The sequence below is a fragment of the Pteropus vampyrus genome, unplaced genomic scaffold (genome assembly GCF_000151845.1).
Source record: "Pteropus vampyrus isolate Shadow unplaced genomic scaffold, Pvam_2.0 Scaffold47, whole genome shotgun sequence".
NCBI lineage: Eukaryota > Metazoa > Chordata > Mammalia > Chiroptera > Pteropodidae > Pteropus > Pteropus vampyrus.
Genome location: NW_011888828.1, coordinates 1,807,470 through 1,821,578, shown reverse-complemented (window position 1 = coordinate 1,821,578; position 14,109 = coordinate 1,807,470). Strand labels below are relative to the sequence as shown.

The following is a 14,109-nucleotide window of genomic DNA, read 5'->3' as shown; positions in this document are numbered from 1 at the left end:
TCCGGGGCGAGGCAGCCCGGGCGCCAGCGAGCTAGCGGCGAGCGCGGCGAGCACCGAGAGGAGCGCGAGCAGCAGCATGGCGGGGCTCCGACGCCCGCAGCCGGGCTGCTACTGCCGCACCGCCGCGGCCGTGAACCTCCTGCTGGGCATCTTCCAAGTCCTCCTGCCCTGCTGTCGCCCGGGAGGGGCTCAGGGACAAGGTCAGCCTTGCGCGGCTCTGCTGGCTTTCCCTCTCTACCCTGCCCCCCCTTCTCTTTCTTTTAAGGAACTGCCGAAATCTATTAGAGGGCAAGGGGAGGGGAGGAAAGGGAAAGGGGCAGGAGGAGGAAGGAAAGCGGTTGCAATTCTGGCTGATAACATTCTCTAACCGCAGCGTCCCCATGCAAACAGAAAGCTGGGAAGTCGCGGGGCTCGGGGACCGCGGCGCGGACCGCTAGCCGCGCGCGTCCGGGAGCCTTTGTGCGCGGGCCCCCGGCGCCCCAGGCGCAGCCCCCGCTTTGTGTGGCGCGCGCTGGGGCCCCGCTGCGGCCCGGCTTCCTGCAGCTTTGTTCCCCGAGCCTGGCCGCCCAGGACTCATTCTGCAGATGCCAGCCCCAGATGCTGCGGGATGCGAGCGCAGAGTGGCCTGCGGGGTGGCTTCTCCCCACCCGCCCCCCAGTACGACACCTTCAGACCCTGCACGCGTCGGCTCTCTGTCACTGGGGCCGCCGGTTTACACCCCTCCATTGTGTTCTTATCCTCGGGTGTCCTCTGCTTCTAGAAGGAAAGGGAGGCTTGTTTTGGTGAGGCCGGTGCATGGGAGACGATAGGGAAACAGGAAGCCTTTCTTTTCCGTGCATTAAAAACGCGGTGTGTTTTTTGGTGTTCGTGCAGCGGTTGAGCCTTTGCCGAACGTGGTGGAGCTGTGGCAGGCAGAAGAAGGGGAACTCCTGTTGCCTACTCAGGTGAGGACGACCAGGTGACAGGGCGGGGGTGGGTGTGCGAGTGGGGAGAGGCTGGGAGGCCGCCGGCCCCCAGGCGGCACAGGCTTGCGGGCCACTTTGCAAGGCAAATAAACGGTCGGGCAGAGCCTGAACACCTGGCAATGGTGGCCTTCGAGGCCTCCTCCCGGGCCATGTGACGGCGTGAGTCACGCCTGCCCCAAGTTCAGGAGGTGGGAGCTGAGGCCACCTCAACAGGGCCGCGGCCAGCCTCTGCCGAGCATAGAGGAAAGGGCGGGCCCCTCGGCCAGCCGTGGTCCTGGATGGGCGAGAGACATGTGCCCTGTTCTCCAAGTGAGCTGGTGCTATGTGCCTGAGGACCACAGGAATATTGATTTCAGGAATGTTAGTGAGTGCTACTTGCTATATTAGCGTTAAGTAGCTTTGGGATGAAGCAGGGACTTTAAAAGGATTGTAATCTTGGATTTTTTTCGAGTTCCTTTAATTTGTGTTAGAATACAGCCCTTTAAGATCTCAAATTTCCGGTTGGGGGTTCCCCCCCCATGATATAATGATTACATGTGGAAAAATAATTCCTAATATTTTATCGGAATCTGTGGCATCATATAGGGTTTATTGCAGCAATAGACAGTATTGCAAAGCTTTTGTGTGTAAGGTTTAACTTTTAGGAGAAATTCTCACTGATTTCAGATGTACACATTTAAATATAATATTGTTGACTGTTTTTCAGCAGCGACAGTACTGACCTCAAGTGTGTGTGTGTGTGTGTGTGTGTTTCTGGGGAGGGAGGAGCGGTTTGAATTATAAGAGAATATTCAGTTTGTGTGCCGTAATTTTTGAGATGTTCATTACTTCCCACATTGGTGGCAGCACTTAATTCTATGCTGTCTCTTGTGGCTGTTTAGAAAAACAGGATGTTTAGCTGTAATTTCGCTGGAAAGGCTGTGCAGTTTTACATTTCAATTTTCTCCCTCCTATGTGAAGCATTTAGAGTGCTGGTTTTGAGATATTTGGAATATTCATTTTAACCAGGGCTAATGAATAACAGCTTCAAGGCGGAGAGGTGATTTTTAGAGGAAAATTTTCCTGGACCTTTGGTGAAGGCCAGCAGGCTGAATAAGACCAGTCCTTTGAGAGAAAAGCCCCAACAGGATGGGGAGCAAATGGTTTGCCCTTCTCTTAAAAATTTATTCCCAAGTGGATTTTTTTTTTCTTATTATAAATAACAGATGTGTATTGTTGAAGGTTTGGAATCTGCAACAAGATAAACAAAATAGAAGTTGTGCATAATCCTACTGAGAGAGCCACACTTAACATTTGCCATATTTACTATTAAAAATATAGTTATATTTGTGTATATCAGAGTTGTTAAACAGCCACATTAGTGACATTTTGGGCTGGAGAATTCTTTGTTGTAGGGGGGCTGACCTGGGCACTGTAGGATGTCAAGCAGCCAGAGCATCTCTGCCTCTACCCACTAGATCCCAGTGGCTTTCACTCCTCCCTCACTACTTCTCACTTGCGACAGCTAAAAATGTCTCCGGACATTGCCAAATGTCCCTGGGGAGCAAAATTGCCCCGGTTGAGAAGCACCGGTGTACATCTATATGTATTCACATTTGCATTTTTACTCATTTGTAGCCTCTGCCTCTTATTGGTGGTTAGTGTGGAAAGCTAACCCAGGCTGAAAGGAAAGTAAATTATAGACTCTCATTTGGTACAGCATTAGTCGAAGATGTAGGCACTGTGCTCGTAGGTGAAAATGTCAAGGCCTATGATATTTTACTTACAGGCTCTGACGTTATTTTACAAAATTATTAATTTATAGTTTTGTTTTGTTTATATGGATAATACAATTTTCTTTCATAAAAGATGTTAAAATTTAGAAGCTGTCTTTTGGAATACTATCGAAGCATTGATAGCTAAGCTATTTTAATCAAAGCCGTAATGAAAGTGAAACTGGTAAAGTAATTTTTTAAACACTTCATTTTTATCTATACGTATATCTTTTAGAGGCTGTTTTACTTTATCTGAATGTACCTGGGTGGGGATGAGGATATATATGGATCTCTCTATATCTTAACTGCATACTGTATACACACACACACACACACACACACACACACACATTTAAATTGCCTACATGTATACACACAGTATATGCTATATGTATATGCATATATGTGTATATATACCCACGTCGTGTATATATATAAACTGCAGAGTGTTCTGAAAGTTATTTTTAGAGAATTCTTTTAAAAATATTTTGAATTTTTTTAAGAAAAAGTTCCCTCGTGTGTCATGGAGTCTGTTGAAAGGGAATATTTATAGTTGTTATTTAAATTTGAGGGTTTTCTGCTTAATTAACTTGTAAGTCAGGTTTCTTTCATTCAGGAAGACTGAAAGATGGCTTCAGAAGCTAAGGTTTTTCAATTATAGGTGAAACAGCATCAGAAGGTGTAGCAGTAAAAAATTGAATACTAACATTTGCCAATGCTAATTACTTATTCAGTTATTTTAGAAATGTTTTCTGTTGATTGGGTCTTTTTCTTTCTAATGGATCTCTAAGTGATCAAGAACTTGAGTAATGCACCATTAGTAAAACCAAATATAACAGCTGAGTTATTCTACACTGTCAGACCCTCTGGCCAGGCTTCCAGGGTTTGACTCCAAGCTCCATCCCTTTTTACTTCTTTGTCCTCAGTTTCTTCATTTGCAAAATGGGGGTGGAAATGGTTCTGATCTCAGAGGATTTTGTGAGGATTAAGTGCGTTGAATTTAGTAAGCACTTAATACACGTTACCTGTTATTTTGGCAATATCTCAGCTGTCCCCTGAATTTGGTCCTTGTAGAGCATGGAACAGCTTTCCTTCCTTGAAGGGGCTGAACCAGTGCAGATAACTTGGGACTATTATGTGCCCTCCAATTGCACAGATAAGTTATTCGTGTCTTTTTGTTATATACTCTCTTATGTTGTATGACAGCTTGGTGTAGGAACATAAAAACTGTCCATGATGATGATGAGAAGGAAGAAAAAACCATTCTTAGATTTACAGAGTTTTTCCTTTCCTCTGACTCTGCTTCACGTGACACGTGCTTCACCACACTGAATCCAAAGTGGCGATGGTGTAGAAACCAAAAAGCATTTTCATTAGCTTACTGTCCAGAAGTAATTGCGTGTATGCGAGACCCTGCTTTGTGTCCCTTCTTACTTCACCTTCAAGGTTAAAAAACTTCTGTAGTTCCCTGTGATCCACTTGACCTGCTCTGGCCCCGAGGTCTTCACGCATTCTGACCTTGGCTGCTGCTCTGGTCCGTTGTCTGGGACGCTCACTCTAGCCTGACCCTTGGCTGAGCAGGCCCAACATATTATCTGTTGAATGAAAGAATAGATGCTATTGCCCTGCTTTTCATACAGGCCTGGTCCTTCCCGACTCCTAATATGGCATGGCACTGTCATCATTTCTGTCTCTTTGAATTTCTTGAGTGTCTGGCTTTGTTGTGTGTGCCTTGTTGCCCTAACTAGGTTCCCCTGAAGGGAGTTTGGGCTTCTAAGTTTGGTGTTCCCTTTGTGTATGCAGTAGGCATTCATTAGTTAGCCCGTGAGTTCTTCCTAATGGAAGAGAGGCAGTTGTCACTGTGTTGTCTTGTTCCTCTATTTATAGGTTATTCATTTCTGAAGATGGCAGGCTGAATGCCTTAAGCATTGGTTTCTTATTATTGTTTAATCACGTTTTTATATCAGTTCTGGCAGCAAGAAAGTCAGTCTAGAATTTGTTCTTTTAATCCAGTCAGACTTTGCTGAGATGTGAAGCTTTGCCTCTGATGCCCCTGGATAGGTTTGGGACGTGGACATGGCTGCTGAATAAGAGCAGCTGCTACAGACTCTTGTTGGTCTGGACTAGGATGGTGGCAGGCTCCGTGCTCCACTGGCCGTGTTTGTTCATCTAGCAAACACCTAGCACGGGCCCGGCCTCGGATACAGTCGTGAATAAGAAGGTCTCTACCTTTAAAAATCTCGTGTCTTGTTAAATTTACCCCCTTAAGCCTGGGAGTAAATAACGGAAATTGATAGAAAGTGAAACAGGAAATGGTACACTGAGTATGAGAATTCTTAATTGTCTCAGGTACTGTGTTATGTAATGGCATCTTTCTCCAGTCGTTGATTCATTAACTTGTATTTGGAAATCTTTTTGTCATAGAGTTTTATTTTTGGTTTAATCTACTTCCACTGTTAACATAAAAAATAATAACTATCATGGGTTCGATACTAACCAGCATTGTTTAAGCCCTTTATAAGTATTAACACATGTTAATACACCAAAAACTATGAAGTTTTAGGTCCTGATTTTACAGATGAGGAAATTGAGGCACGGAGTCATTAAATAACTTGCCCAAGGCCTTAAGAAAGTGACAGTGCTGGGATTTGAATCTGCGAGGTGTTTAGCTCCAGAGCCCATGCTTTTGGCCGCTATGCTGTTATATGAGTTTTAGCACAATTGGGCCAGGTCAGTATTGTGGTGATAAAGTTCTTGTTTCTGAGGGAAATAATTTTCATGTTCTGTTTTGATTTAGAAAAATTTGCTTTATGAAGTTTTCAGAAATAGTCATATCCACTAGTATTTTAAAATTATCTTTATTAAAACATTTTTTATTGAGGTGTAATTGACATTAGCTTCAGGTGTACAACATAATGATCTGATATTTGTATATACTGTGAAATGATTGCCAGGGTAAGCCTAGATAACATCTGTGATGGTACATAGTTAGAAAATTTTTTTTCTTGTGATGAGAACTTTAAGAATTATTTTTTTAGCAACTTTATGCAATATGCAGTACAGTATTATTAACTGTAGTCACCGTGCCATACATTATATACGTATGATTTACTTATTTTATAATTGGAAGTTTGTGCCTTTTGACCACCTTCCCCCATTTTGCCCATCCCCACCCCAACCCCCGCCTCTGGCGGTGGGGGGGAATTATAGGATTTGGCTCCTGCCCTTTGAGAACTTGGTGTTGTTGGGGAGATAAGGCTGGTAATACCCTGAGATAACATCCAAGTGCTGAAATGTGGGAACTCAGAGGAGAGAGGAGGAACAGTGTGTATGAGAGGCGTCTGTCTGTTAAGGCCCCTGAGAGATCTGCATTAGCAGACAGGTGACTGGGGCCTAGCCTAGAGCCTCACTCACATGGGCAAAGATTCAGTGCTTTTATGCTGATGGTTTACATTGGAGCCCAGAGCCCCTGCTGAAGCATGGTTGTAGCGACTGAGATAGGTATCAAGGTCAGTTGACAGTGGCTCAATTCCAGGTTAAGGAGCTGGAGTAGAGCTGACTAGCAGTTAGGGAGCCATGGTAGGTTCTTGAGCAGAGAGTAGCACAGTGACATTGAATGCTGGGTCCATACCCTGTGCATGGTAAGTAATGACTGATGTCGAGGAAGATTGGTCTGGCAGTGACACCCAGGATGGGTTGAAGGCTAAAGTCACAGAGAAGAAAGAAAGCCCCATCTGTGATGGCAGTGGAGGCCTGGGGTACTGATGGTGCGGGCCAGTTGGCTCACGGAAGGGATGGAGAAAAATGGACAGGTCTGAACTGTCATTTCAGATGAGTGGGTGGGTCTTTGATGGTTGGGGGTGAAGGGAGGAGAGCAGTATAGGATGACCCTAAAGGTTTGCGGGTCTGGGAGTGTGATGGTGGTGTCTGACAGAGGGAGCCTGGTTAGAAGAGAAGCCACTTGTCAGGGATCCCTGATGTTGATAAGTCTGATGCTGGTCGTAATTGTTTCTGGGGAGACAAAGTGCATGTGCCCTGGAGGCATCTGGCAGTAGGGCTGGAGCTGTAAGTTAGTTCACGGACACGTGTGGTGGAGTACTAAGCATGTGCCGTGCTGACCAAAACCGCGTGAGGCTTGGCTCTTGCGGAAAGATAGGCATTTATTGAGTGTGATGTAACTGAGTGAGAAGTTGGGACCAGAGATAGGGATTCGGGCCCATGGTTACAAGCGAGGGCTAACTTGTGGAATTAATGTAGGGGAGTCGGCCCCGGGGGACTGCCAGTGACATAGGAAGAGGGCCGTGAGGCAGTATTACCAAGAGAGCCAAGAATCAGAGAGAAGCCGGAGGAACAGAGCGGGTTGGTGTTCCTGAAGCCAACAGTGATGAGCTTCTAGAAAGAATAGTCAAGATCGCGTCCATCAGGCAAGTGTAGTATTTAATTGGATCTGCCCTTGTGTTCGTTTCCAGAGCCTTCCCCGGTACATGGCACATGGTCTGATTTTGGTGTAAATCTGGAAGATTTTGGAATCACTTTGAGCATGATATATATGCCATTTATAATATTTATCAGCCTTTTCATGTTGATGTCAGAATAGATCAGGTATTCATTTAGGGGATTCTGAGCAAAACTATAAGTTTTCTATATTTGGGAATTTTTATTATCATTAAACTTTACCTCGTGTGATAAACATTAAAAAATGCTCTTGGAGAGAAGTGATGTAAAACTAATTTGAGAGTATGTTTAGGTTGTAATTTTAAACAGGTAGAATTCTTACAATGAGTATCTAGGGAGTCACTTGACAATTTATGGCTTTTAGTAGTGTCATTAATAGTGTCGTTCTTTCAATAAATATTGAATGCCCACTGCGTGTCACACACTTCTGTTTTAGACATTCATTACAAGTTCATCACCTCTGTGAGATTTGAAGAACTCTTTCTTTTAGAGATTTCGTGTTCCTTTGAAGCAACTGTTAAAGCATGTTTTTTTTTTCAATAGGGTGATTCTGAAGAGGATATGGAGGAGCATTCTCAAGAACAGAGGTAAGAAAAAAATGGAAGCATTTACCTGCTAGATTTCTCTGTGCACTTTGGATACCATCTGAAGTCTTGTGTATGTCTATGTTTATGTATTTAATATTATCTGGAATATACCTTTCTCTTTGGCATTTGGGGTATCTACACTCTTTAATATGATTTTGTTTGAAAATAAGTTTATACAGAAGGCTGTTAAATACACACACACATACACTCATTCTCTCTCTCACTCTCTCCCTCCCTCCCTCCCTCCACCAACTTCTCTTCTCCCGTGGCATGCTTATACCTAACTCCGTGTTATTCACAAACAGCCACTGAGCATCAGGCACTGTGCCGAGCGCCAGATACAAAACGCCAAACAAGGCGTTGTTGTGTGTAGTGGGGGAGTCAGGCAGTGCTGCAAGCAAAACAAAATAGTTATGCTTTTATAAGAACTGTCAAGAATTAAATGGCCATGGTAGAGAATAATGAGGTGATGGGGTGATCAGGTGAGGTCCCTCTTAGCAGGTAGCATTTAAGTTGAGGTCCAGAGGATGCGCAGGAGTGGCCTCACAGCAAGCAGAGGGAGAGCACTGTGGGCAGAGGGAATGGCAGGTGCAAAGGCCCTGAGGTGGGAAGCACTGGCAGCCGTCCAGGAACTTGGAGAAAGCCAATGTCGTTTGTGGAATAGTGAGATGAGGTAGGACCTTAGAGGTCAACAGTAGGGATTTGAATTTAATGTTTTAATAAAATAAAATATAGTATTGTGGTGTGAGTTGTTCAAGGATTTTAAGCGGGGGGCTAGCAAATCGAAAGATGTAAACTATATTTTTAAAAGAGAATAATACTCTGGTCATGGGGCAGTCTCAGTCAGTTGTCAGAATGGAATATCTGATCCCTTAGAAGTACTTGAAGACTCAGTGGTACCTGAACACAGGAATAACTTTTTAGGAAATCAGCTTCTAGATTCCCAACATCCACATATTTTCCTAAAAAATGACCTACCTGAGGTTGTAAGTTATGCTTCTCCACTTTAAAAAAGAAAGACATCTTACCCAGCCCGGATCCTACTGTGTGTTTCCTTTTGGGCATTTGAAATACTGGTATTGGTTAGGAGAAAGTGGTTAACTCTGATTGGATGAAAAACTCCTTTGTTACTCTGGTGATTTTCAGATCTCTGCTTCCATTAAAATTGATGGAGGACCCATTCAAATTGGCAGTTGTTAGATCATTTTTAATGCTAGATCACTGTGATTTTTGGATAAAACACTGAGGGAGTTTAGAGAATATAGGTAGGGACAGTGCTGTAACAAAGCTCCGTCTACTCACGTCTGTTTGTGTAAACTCGCTTTGTGCATGCTTACATTAAAAAACAGTTGTAATAAAGGACAAGGAAAATAAGATTAAATTGATGCTAACATCCTCTCTTATTCCAGCAGTAAGTAATAATTATATGGACCAATTAGGGGGGTAAAAGACAGTTTTCATTAATCGCATTAAAGGATACATTTTTCAATTAAATTTGATTTGTGTTTAATTACCTATTAAAATTTGTAAAATTTATTGATCAATTGCATACTAATAAAATTATAATGATAACTCATTTCAGAAGAAAAAAAATTAACACTAAGATCCAGTGGTCACAGGAAATTTTTAAAAACCTGAAATTTCAATTTATACCCCTAGTTTTGTTGTAAAAGGCTTTGAACATAAAGATATATTAGGTTAAAATTCTTTGAGGGAATATCCAGCAATATAGAAAAGCCTATCTGTATATTTTAAAAAATGAGTGATGATGGATATTATTGCACTGGTATTTAGATTCCATGGAATATATTTTAAAAAGTGATTGTGAGTTTTATTAAAAATGTCAGTATTTACAATATTACCTTCTTGGCGACCATTTAAACTCAGCATAAAATTTTAAATAGGGGATAACTTAAAGTTCAAAATTTGTCACAATCCTGTTTGGGTGTATGGGAGCAAGAAAAGGTTCAGGCTAGCTGGCAGTAGAGGGGCTGGAGGGACATGGCAAGTTCTGAGATGAATTCTGGGTTGGAACAGTTCCATCACTGGTTGAATCGGTTGTGGTGAGAGGAAGGGAAAGAAGTCATGGAGGGCTTCTAGCGTTTGGCTTTGAGCATCTGGCGGGATCATGACTGTGATGGGAGAAAGGATTTAGTGGGAGGAAAATCAGGAAGTCTGATGGGTCATTTCTTAGAAATCTCAACTTGATTTGACATGTTCAAGCCTAGCTGGCAGGTAGGCAGGTGATGATGTGAGCGTGGAGCTAGGACGGCCTGGGCTGCATGTCTGGGGCTGGGCGGGTCCGGCCTGCGGAGAGTCTTGCTGCATGTGCTTTTGAGTTTGTCTCTTTGGCAAATGCAGTTCTCTCCTTTCTCATTAATTAGAACTCGTTTGTGTTCACCAGTTTTCTGTCCCACTTAAAGGTATTAGTAGACTTTAATCTTACTGGTTTTTTGACACTGTCAGATTATCAGCAGAGGTGTGTGTGGGGTGACGGAGAATTGTGTCAGTGATTTAGAACAGTGGCTTTCAAACTTTCTCAGCAATTTCGAGTAAGAGATACATTTTACCTCACGATTACTTATTCACCCACAGCCATATATGTGGATGTATGACTATATGCATGCTTATTTATTAATAAAATGGCACTTAACCTTACTACCTGTGATACACTCTTATTTTTTTGTTTGTTTGTTTATATATAAAACCTTTTCATTTTAACCATTTTTAAGTATACAGTTCTGTGGCATTGAGTGTGTACACATTCTTGTGTAACCATCATCACCATCCATTCACAGAACTTTTCTATTTCATTAAAAAAGAAAAGGCTGGTTGCCACTTCTGGATTGATTTGAAAATGCCTTAATTAGATCATCCCTCATTGACATAGTATTCTAATCTTCCAAATAGCAAATATTCCAGTATTTTGCCATTATTTTATCCCTTTCAACTTGACTTCCAAGCATCTTTGTTTTCTTTTGGCTTTTTTTTTTGTTGAAATTTATTCTTTATGTGTAAAGACAAGATCATGACATGGGTTGGATGCTGCTATTAGAAATCTTTTTGTGTCCATTTTCTGAAAATGTAGATTGTGAAGTTCTCTCCAGAGAATTATCTCTGTAAGTGTAATGTCCTGTGATGGGTAAATTTGTCACTTAAATGCTTATCGTCTATTTATCTTTACTGTGTAGTTTTTTGTGTTTTTTTTTAATGAAAAATTTAATATCCCCAAAGCTCATATCATGTCTCACTACTTTTAAAATAAACCTTTTGCTTTAGAATAGATTTAGTTTTACAGGAAGCTGTAGAGATGGTACAGAGTCCCTATTTACCCGTCAGGCAGTTTACCCTAGTGCTAACATCTTATGTTACCGTGGTCTGTTCCTCACAACTTAGAAACCAGTTGATACATTGCTATGAACTAAATAAACCCCACACTTCATTTGGATTTCATTAGTTTTTCCCTAATGTCCTTTTCCTGTCCAGGATCCTTACTTTTAATTGTCATGTCCTCCGAGGATCTTCTTGGTTGTCCCAGTTTGTCACTTTCCTTGTTTTTGAAACCCTGACAGATCTGACGAGGACTGGACAGGTGTTTTGTAAAATGTACCTCCGTTTGGAATTGTCTGATGTGTTTTTTCACGGTTAGATTGGGGTGGTGGGTTTGGGGAGGAAGACCACAGATATAAATTGCCATTCTCATCACATATCACCTCTCTGCTATCACCATGATATAATATCACTTTGATGTTGACCTTGATCACCTGGCCGAGGTACTGTTTGTCAGGTTTTTCTGCAGTAAAGTTATTCTCTTTCTCACCTCATTCCAGGTTACACTATTTAGAGGCAAGTCGTTAAATAGGATTAAGCTCCACCTACATTATTTAGAATTCTTTTGTATGGGAGACTTGTCTTTTCTCCCTCATTTATTTATTTATTTGGTCATTTATTTATGTCGGTATGGATTGATGGCTATTTATACTTTGGGTTATCGTTCAATACTAGATTTGCCCTGTTTTAATGTCATTTATCCTTAATGTGAGTTATGAAGTTATTAGTATCTCCTTACACATTTTCCAAACATTTTTGTGATTTTCATTTTAATTGCTACCCTACAATGCCAACTGTCAGTAATATTAAGATGGCTTTGAAGGCAGTAGAACCAACACTTATGAATTCCACAAAAAGAATATATTGTCTCTGAGAGACCCAGATAGCGGAGCAGCTATTACCTGGGGACTCGATAAATAGATTTCACCATAGAACAGTCTCAGTATGTCCCAAGAAAAGTGCAGGTGGCACCTACATCTGTCTCGAGAGAATCTAGGTAGTGAAGAGGCTCTGTGTCTCACCCTCCAGACTGCCCACGGTGGGGCCGGAAGCAGACCACTGTACATTCTGGGGTTGAGGGTTCTAGAGTAGCTAGCCTGTGATCTCACACACAGTTTGGGAAAGCTTTCAGGGTAATTGGCCTCATTGAAGATTTTGTTTATATTATCTTGACCTCATCTTCGGCAAATGCTGTGTAATCGTATTTGGTTGAAAGCCAGAAGAGCAATATTTGAAAAACTTTCTTCCTTCTTTCCTCTCCATCTCCATTTTTCTCCTGGGTGTTCTCAGATATCAGCAGTAAGCTGTTGCTTTGCTGAGAAAGATTGCTGTTGGGGATTTGGTGATGAGAGCGAATGAGGGCTGACATCAGCTCTTACTAGAATTGAACACTCTGGGAAGCTTGGCTGGCTCTGTGCATATCTCTGATAAGCCTTTTTAGGGTATGTTCGTTAGAATGTGAAAAGTTTAAGCAATGACAAAGTATAAATAGTATATTATTTCAGCTTTTTAAAATGGTTATATAAAAAAATCATACATACTGATTGGCTAGGTACAGTGTCTGTGGAAGGTTTGTTTCTTTGTTTTAACTGTGCTTTTATCTGATTAGTAACAGCAGCAAAATGTGTTTTCCTGAAACCATTTACATCAGTTAAAGGCAGATTCTTAGAGTCAGAACATGAAGAAAATCTTGTTAACCTTTCAGCAACACACTGAAAGATATACTTGCAGACAAAAATGACCTAATCTTAAAGGAAACTTCCTTTTGGCAGTGAAGGGGATCTCAGTCCCCACAGGGACTGGAACTGCTTTTCACTTTTCTTTGTTCTCATTCAGAAATTGAAGCTATGTTTTCAGCACGACTCCAAGTTCTTGACCTGTTGATAGGATGGTCGATTTTTAACCTGAACGTGTCTCCTCGGGGTTCCACTGTTCTCTTCCCATCTGTCATTTCCCTAGGTGATCTCGCTTGCTCTCCCGGGTTTTTGTAGGAGAAACTTGAACTGGGATTGTACCTTCCGTGCAGGAGGTCTCACCTGTTCAGCTGCCCACAGAGAGCTCCCTTTAGCCTTCAGGTGCTGCTGAGTGTGACCTGAACGCAGCTGTTGGGCTCAGAGCTCTCTCGGCCCTCCCACAGCTGCCCCTCTTCTGCAGAGCCCCTCTGGCGAAAGTCAGCACTGTGAGTTCATTTGCATAAGCCAGAAATCCGGATGCCCCCCTCGACTCTCCCATCTCCCCCTCCCCGGGAGGTCATCAGGTATGGCTGGATCTTCATGTGCTCTCCCGCCTCATTTTGCAGCCGTCGGAGCCTGTTCTCCACACACCTACTCGAGTAACGTGTCTAAACCATACATCCTCCCCCGTCATTCCGCTTACAAACAGCCTTTTGTGGAGCTCCTTACCTGCAGGATGAAGTGCAGATGCCTGAGTGTGGCACAGAAGGCCTTTTGTGATGTGGGCCCTGCTCACCTCATGCTCACCTCATGCTGTCCTCCCCTGCTTCTCACGGGGTGCCCCGCTTTCTTTTTCTTTCCTGAAACACCTCTCTCTCCCCTAGCTGAGCCCTCCCTCACCTGACTGACACCGCGAGGCTGCTCCACGTCTCAGCACAGGGCACTTACTGCTCTGTTTGGAAATCACTTTCTCAGGATACTCAAGTTCCTTGAGTCTGTGTCTCGGATCAGCTGAGTCCCCCACCACCTCACCTTTTACCTAACCACTCAGAGCTGCTAAACGAAGGAATGCAAGCTTCTGTTTTTAAATTTAAGTCTTTTAAATTGACTACTTGTCATGTTTCACGTGTCCTTCATATCCTAGCTCACAAACCATATTTGCCATTGAAACTACAGTCCTGACATTAGTTTTAGGGGCTCTGGTTTTTCAGTTGGCTCTTGCAGTTTGGTATGTTTTTAAAGAGACTGGGTCGTAGCCGTATCTGCGTGTGCCCCCAGTACCTTCTGTCGGTCGCGTGGGCTCCGAGAGGGTTGCACAGTGAATGTCTTCATGGCCGTAGCAATG

General features: G+C 42.8%; 1 protein-coding gene across 1 annotated transcript in view; it reads left to right on the top strand.

The window, feature by feature from the left end:
• The first annotated feature begins 15 nt into the window (after positions 1-15).
• The window catches only part of TMEM131L (transmembrane 131 like), a 146,251-nt gene continuing 132,157 nt past the window's right edge, over positions 16-14,109 (top strand). Inside the window, exons 1-3 of the mRNA XM_023530164.1 lie at positions 16-200; positions 874-944; positions 7,718-7,761. Of these exons, the coding sequence (XP_023385932.1) occupies positions 77-200; positions 874-944; positions 7,718-7,761 (239 nt within the window). The 5' untranslated portion in view covers positions 16-76. The remainder of the gene's footprint in view (positions 201-873; positions 945-7,717; positions 7,762-14,109) is intronic.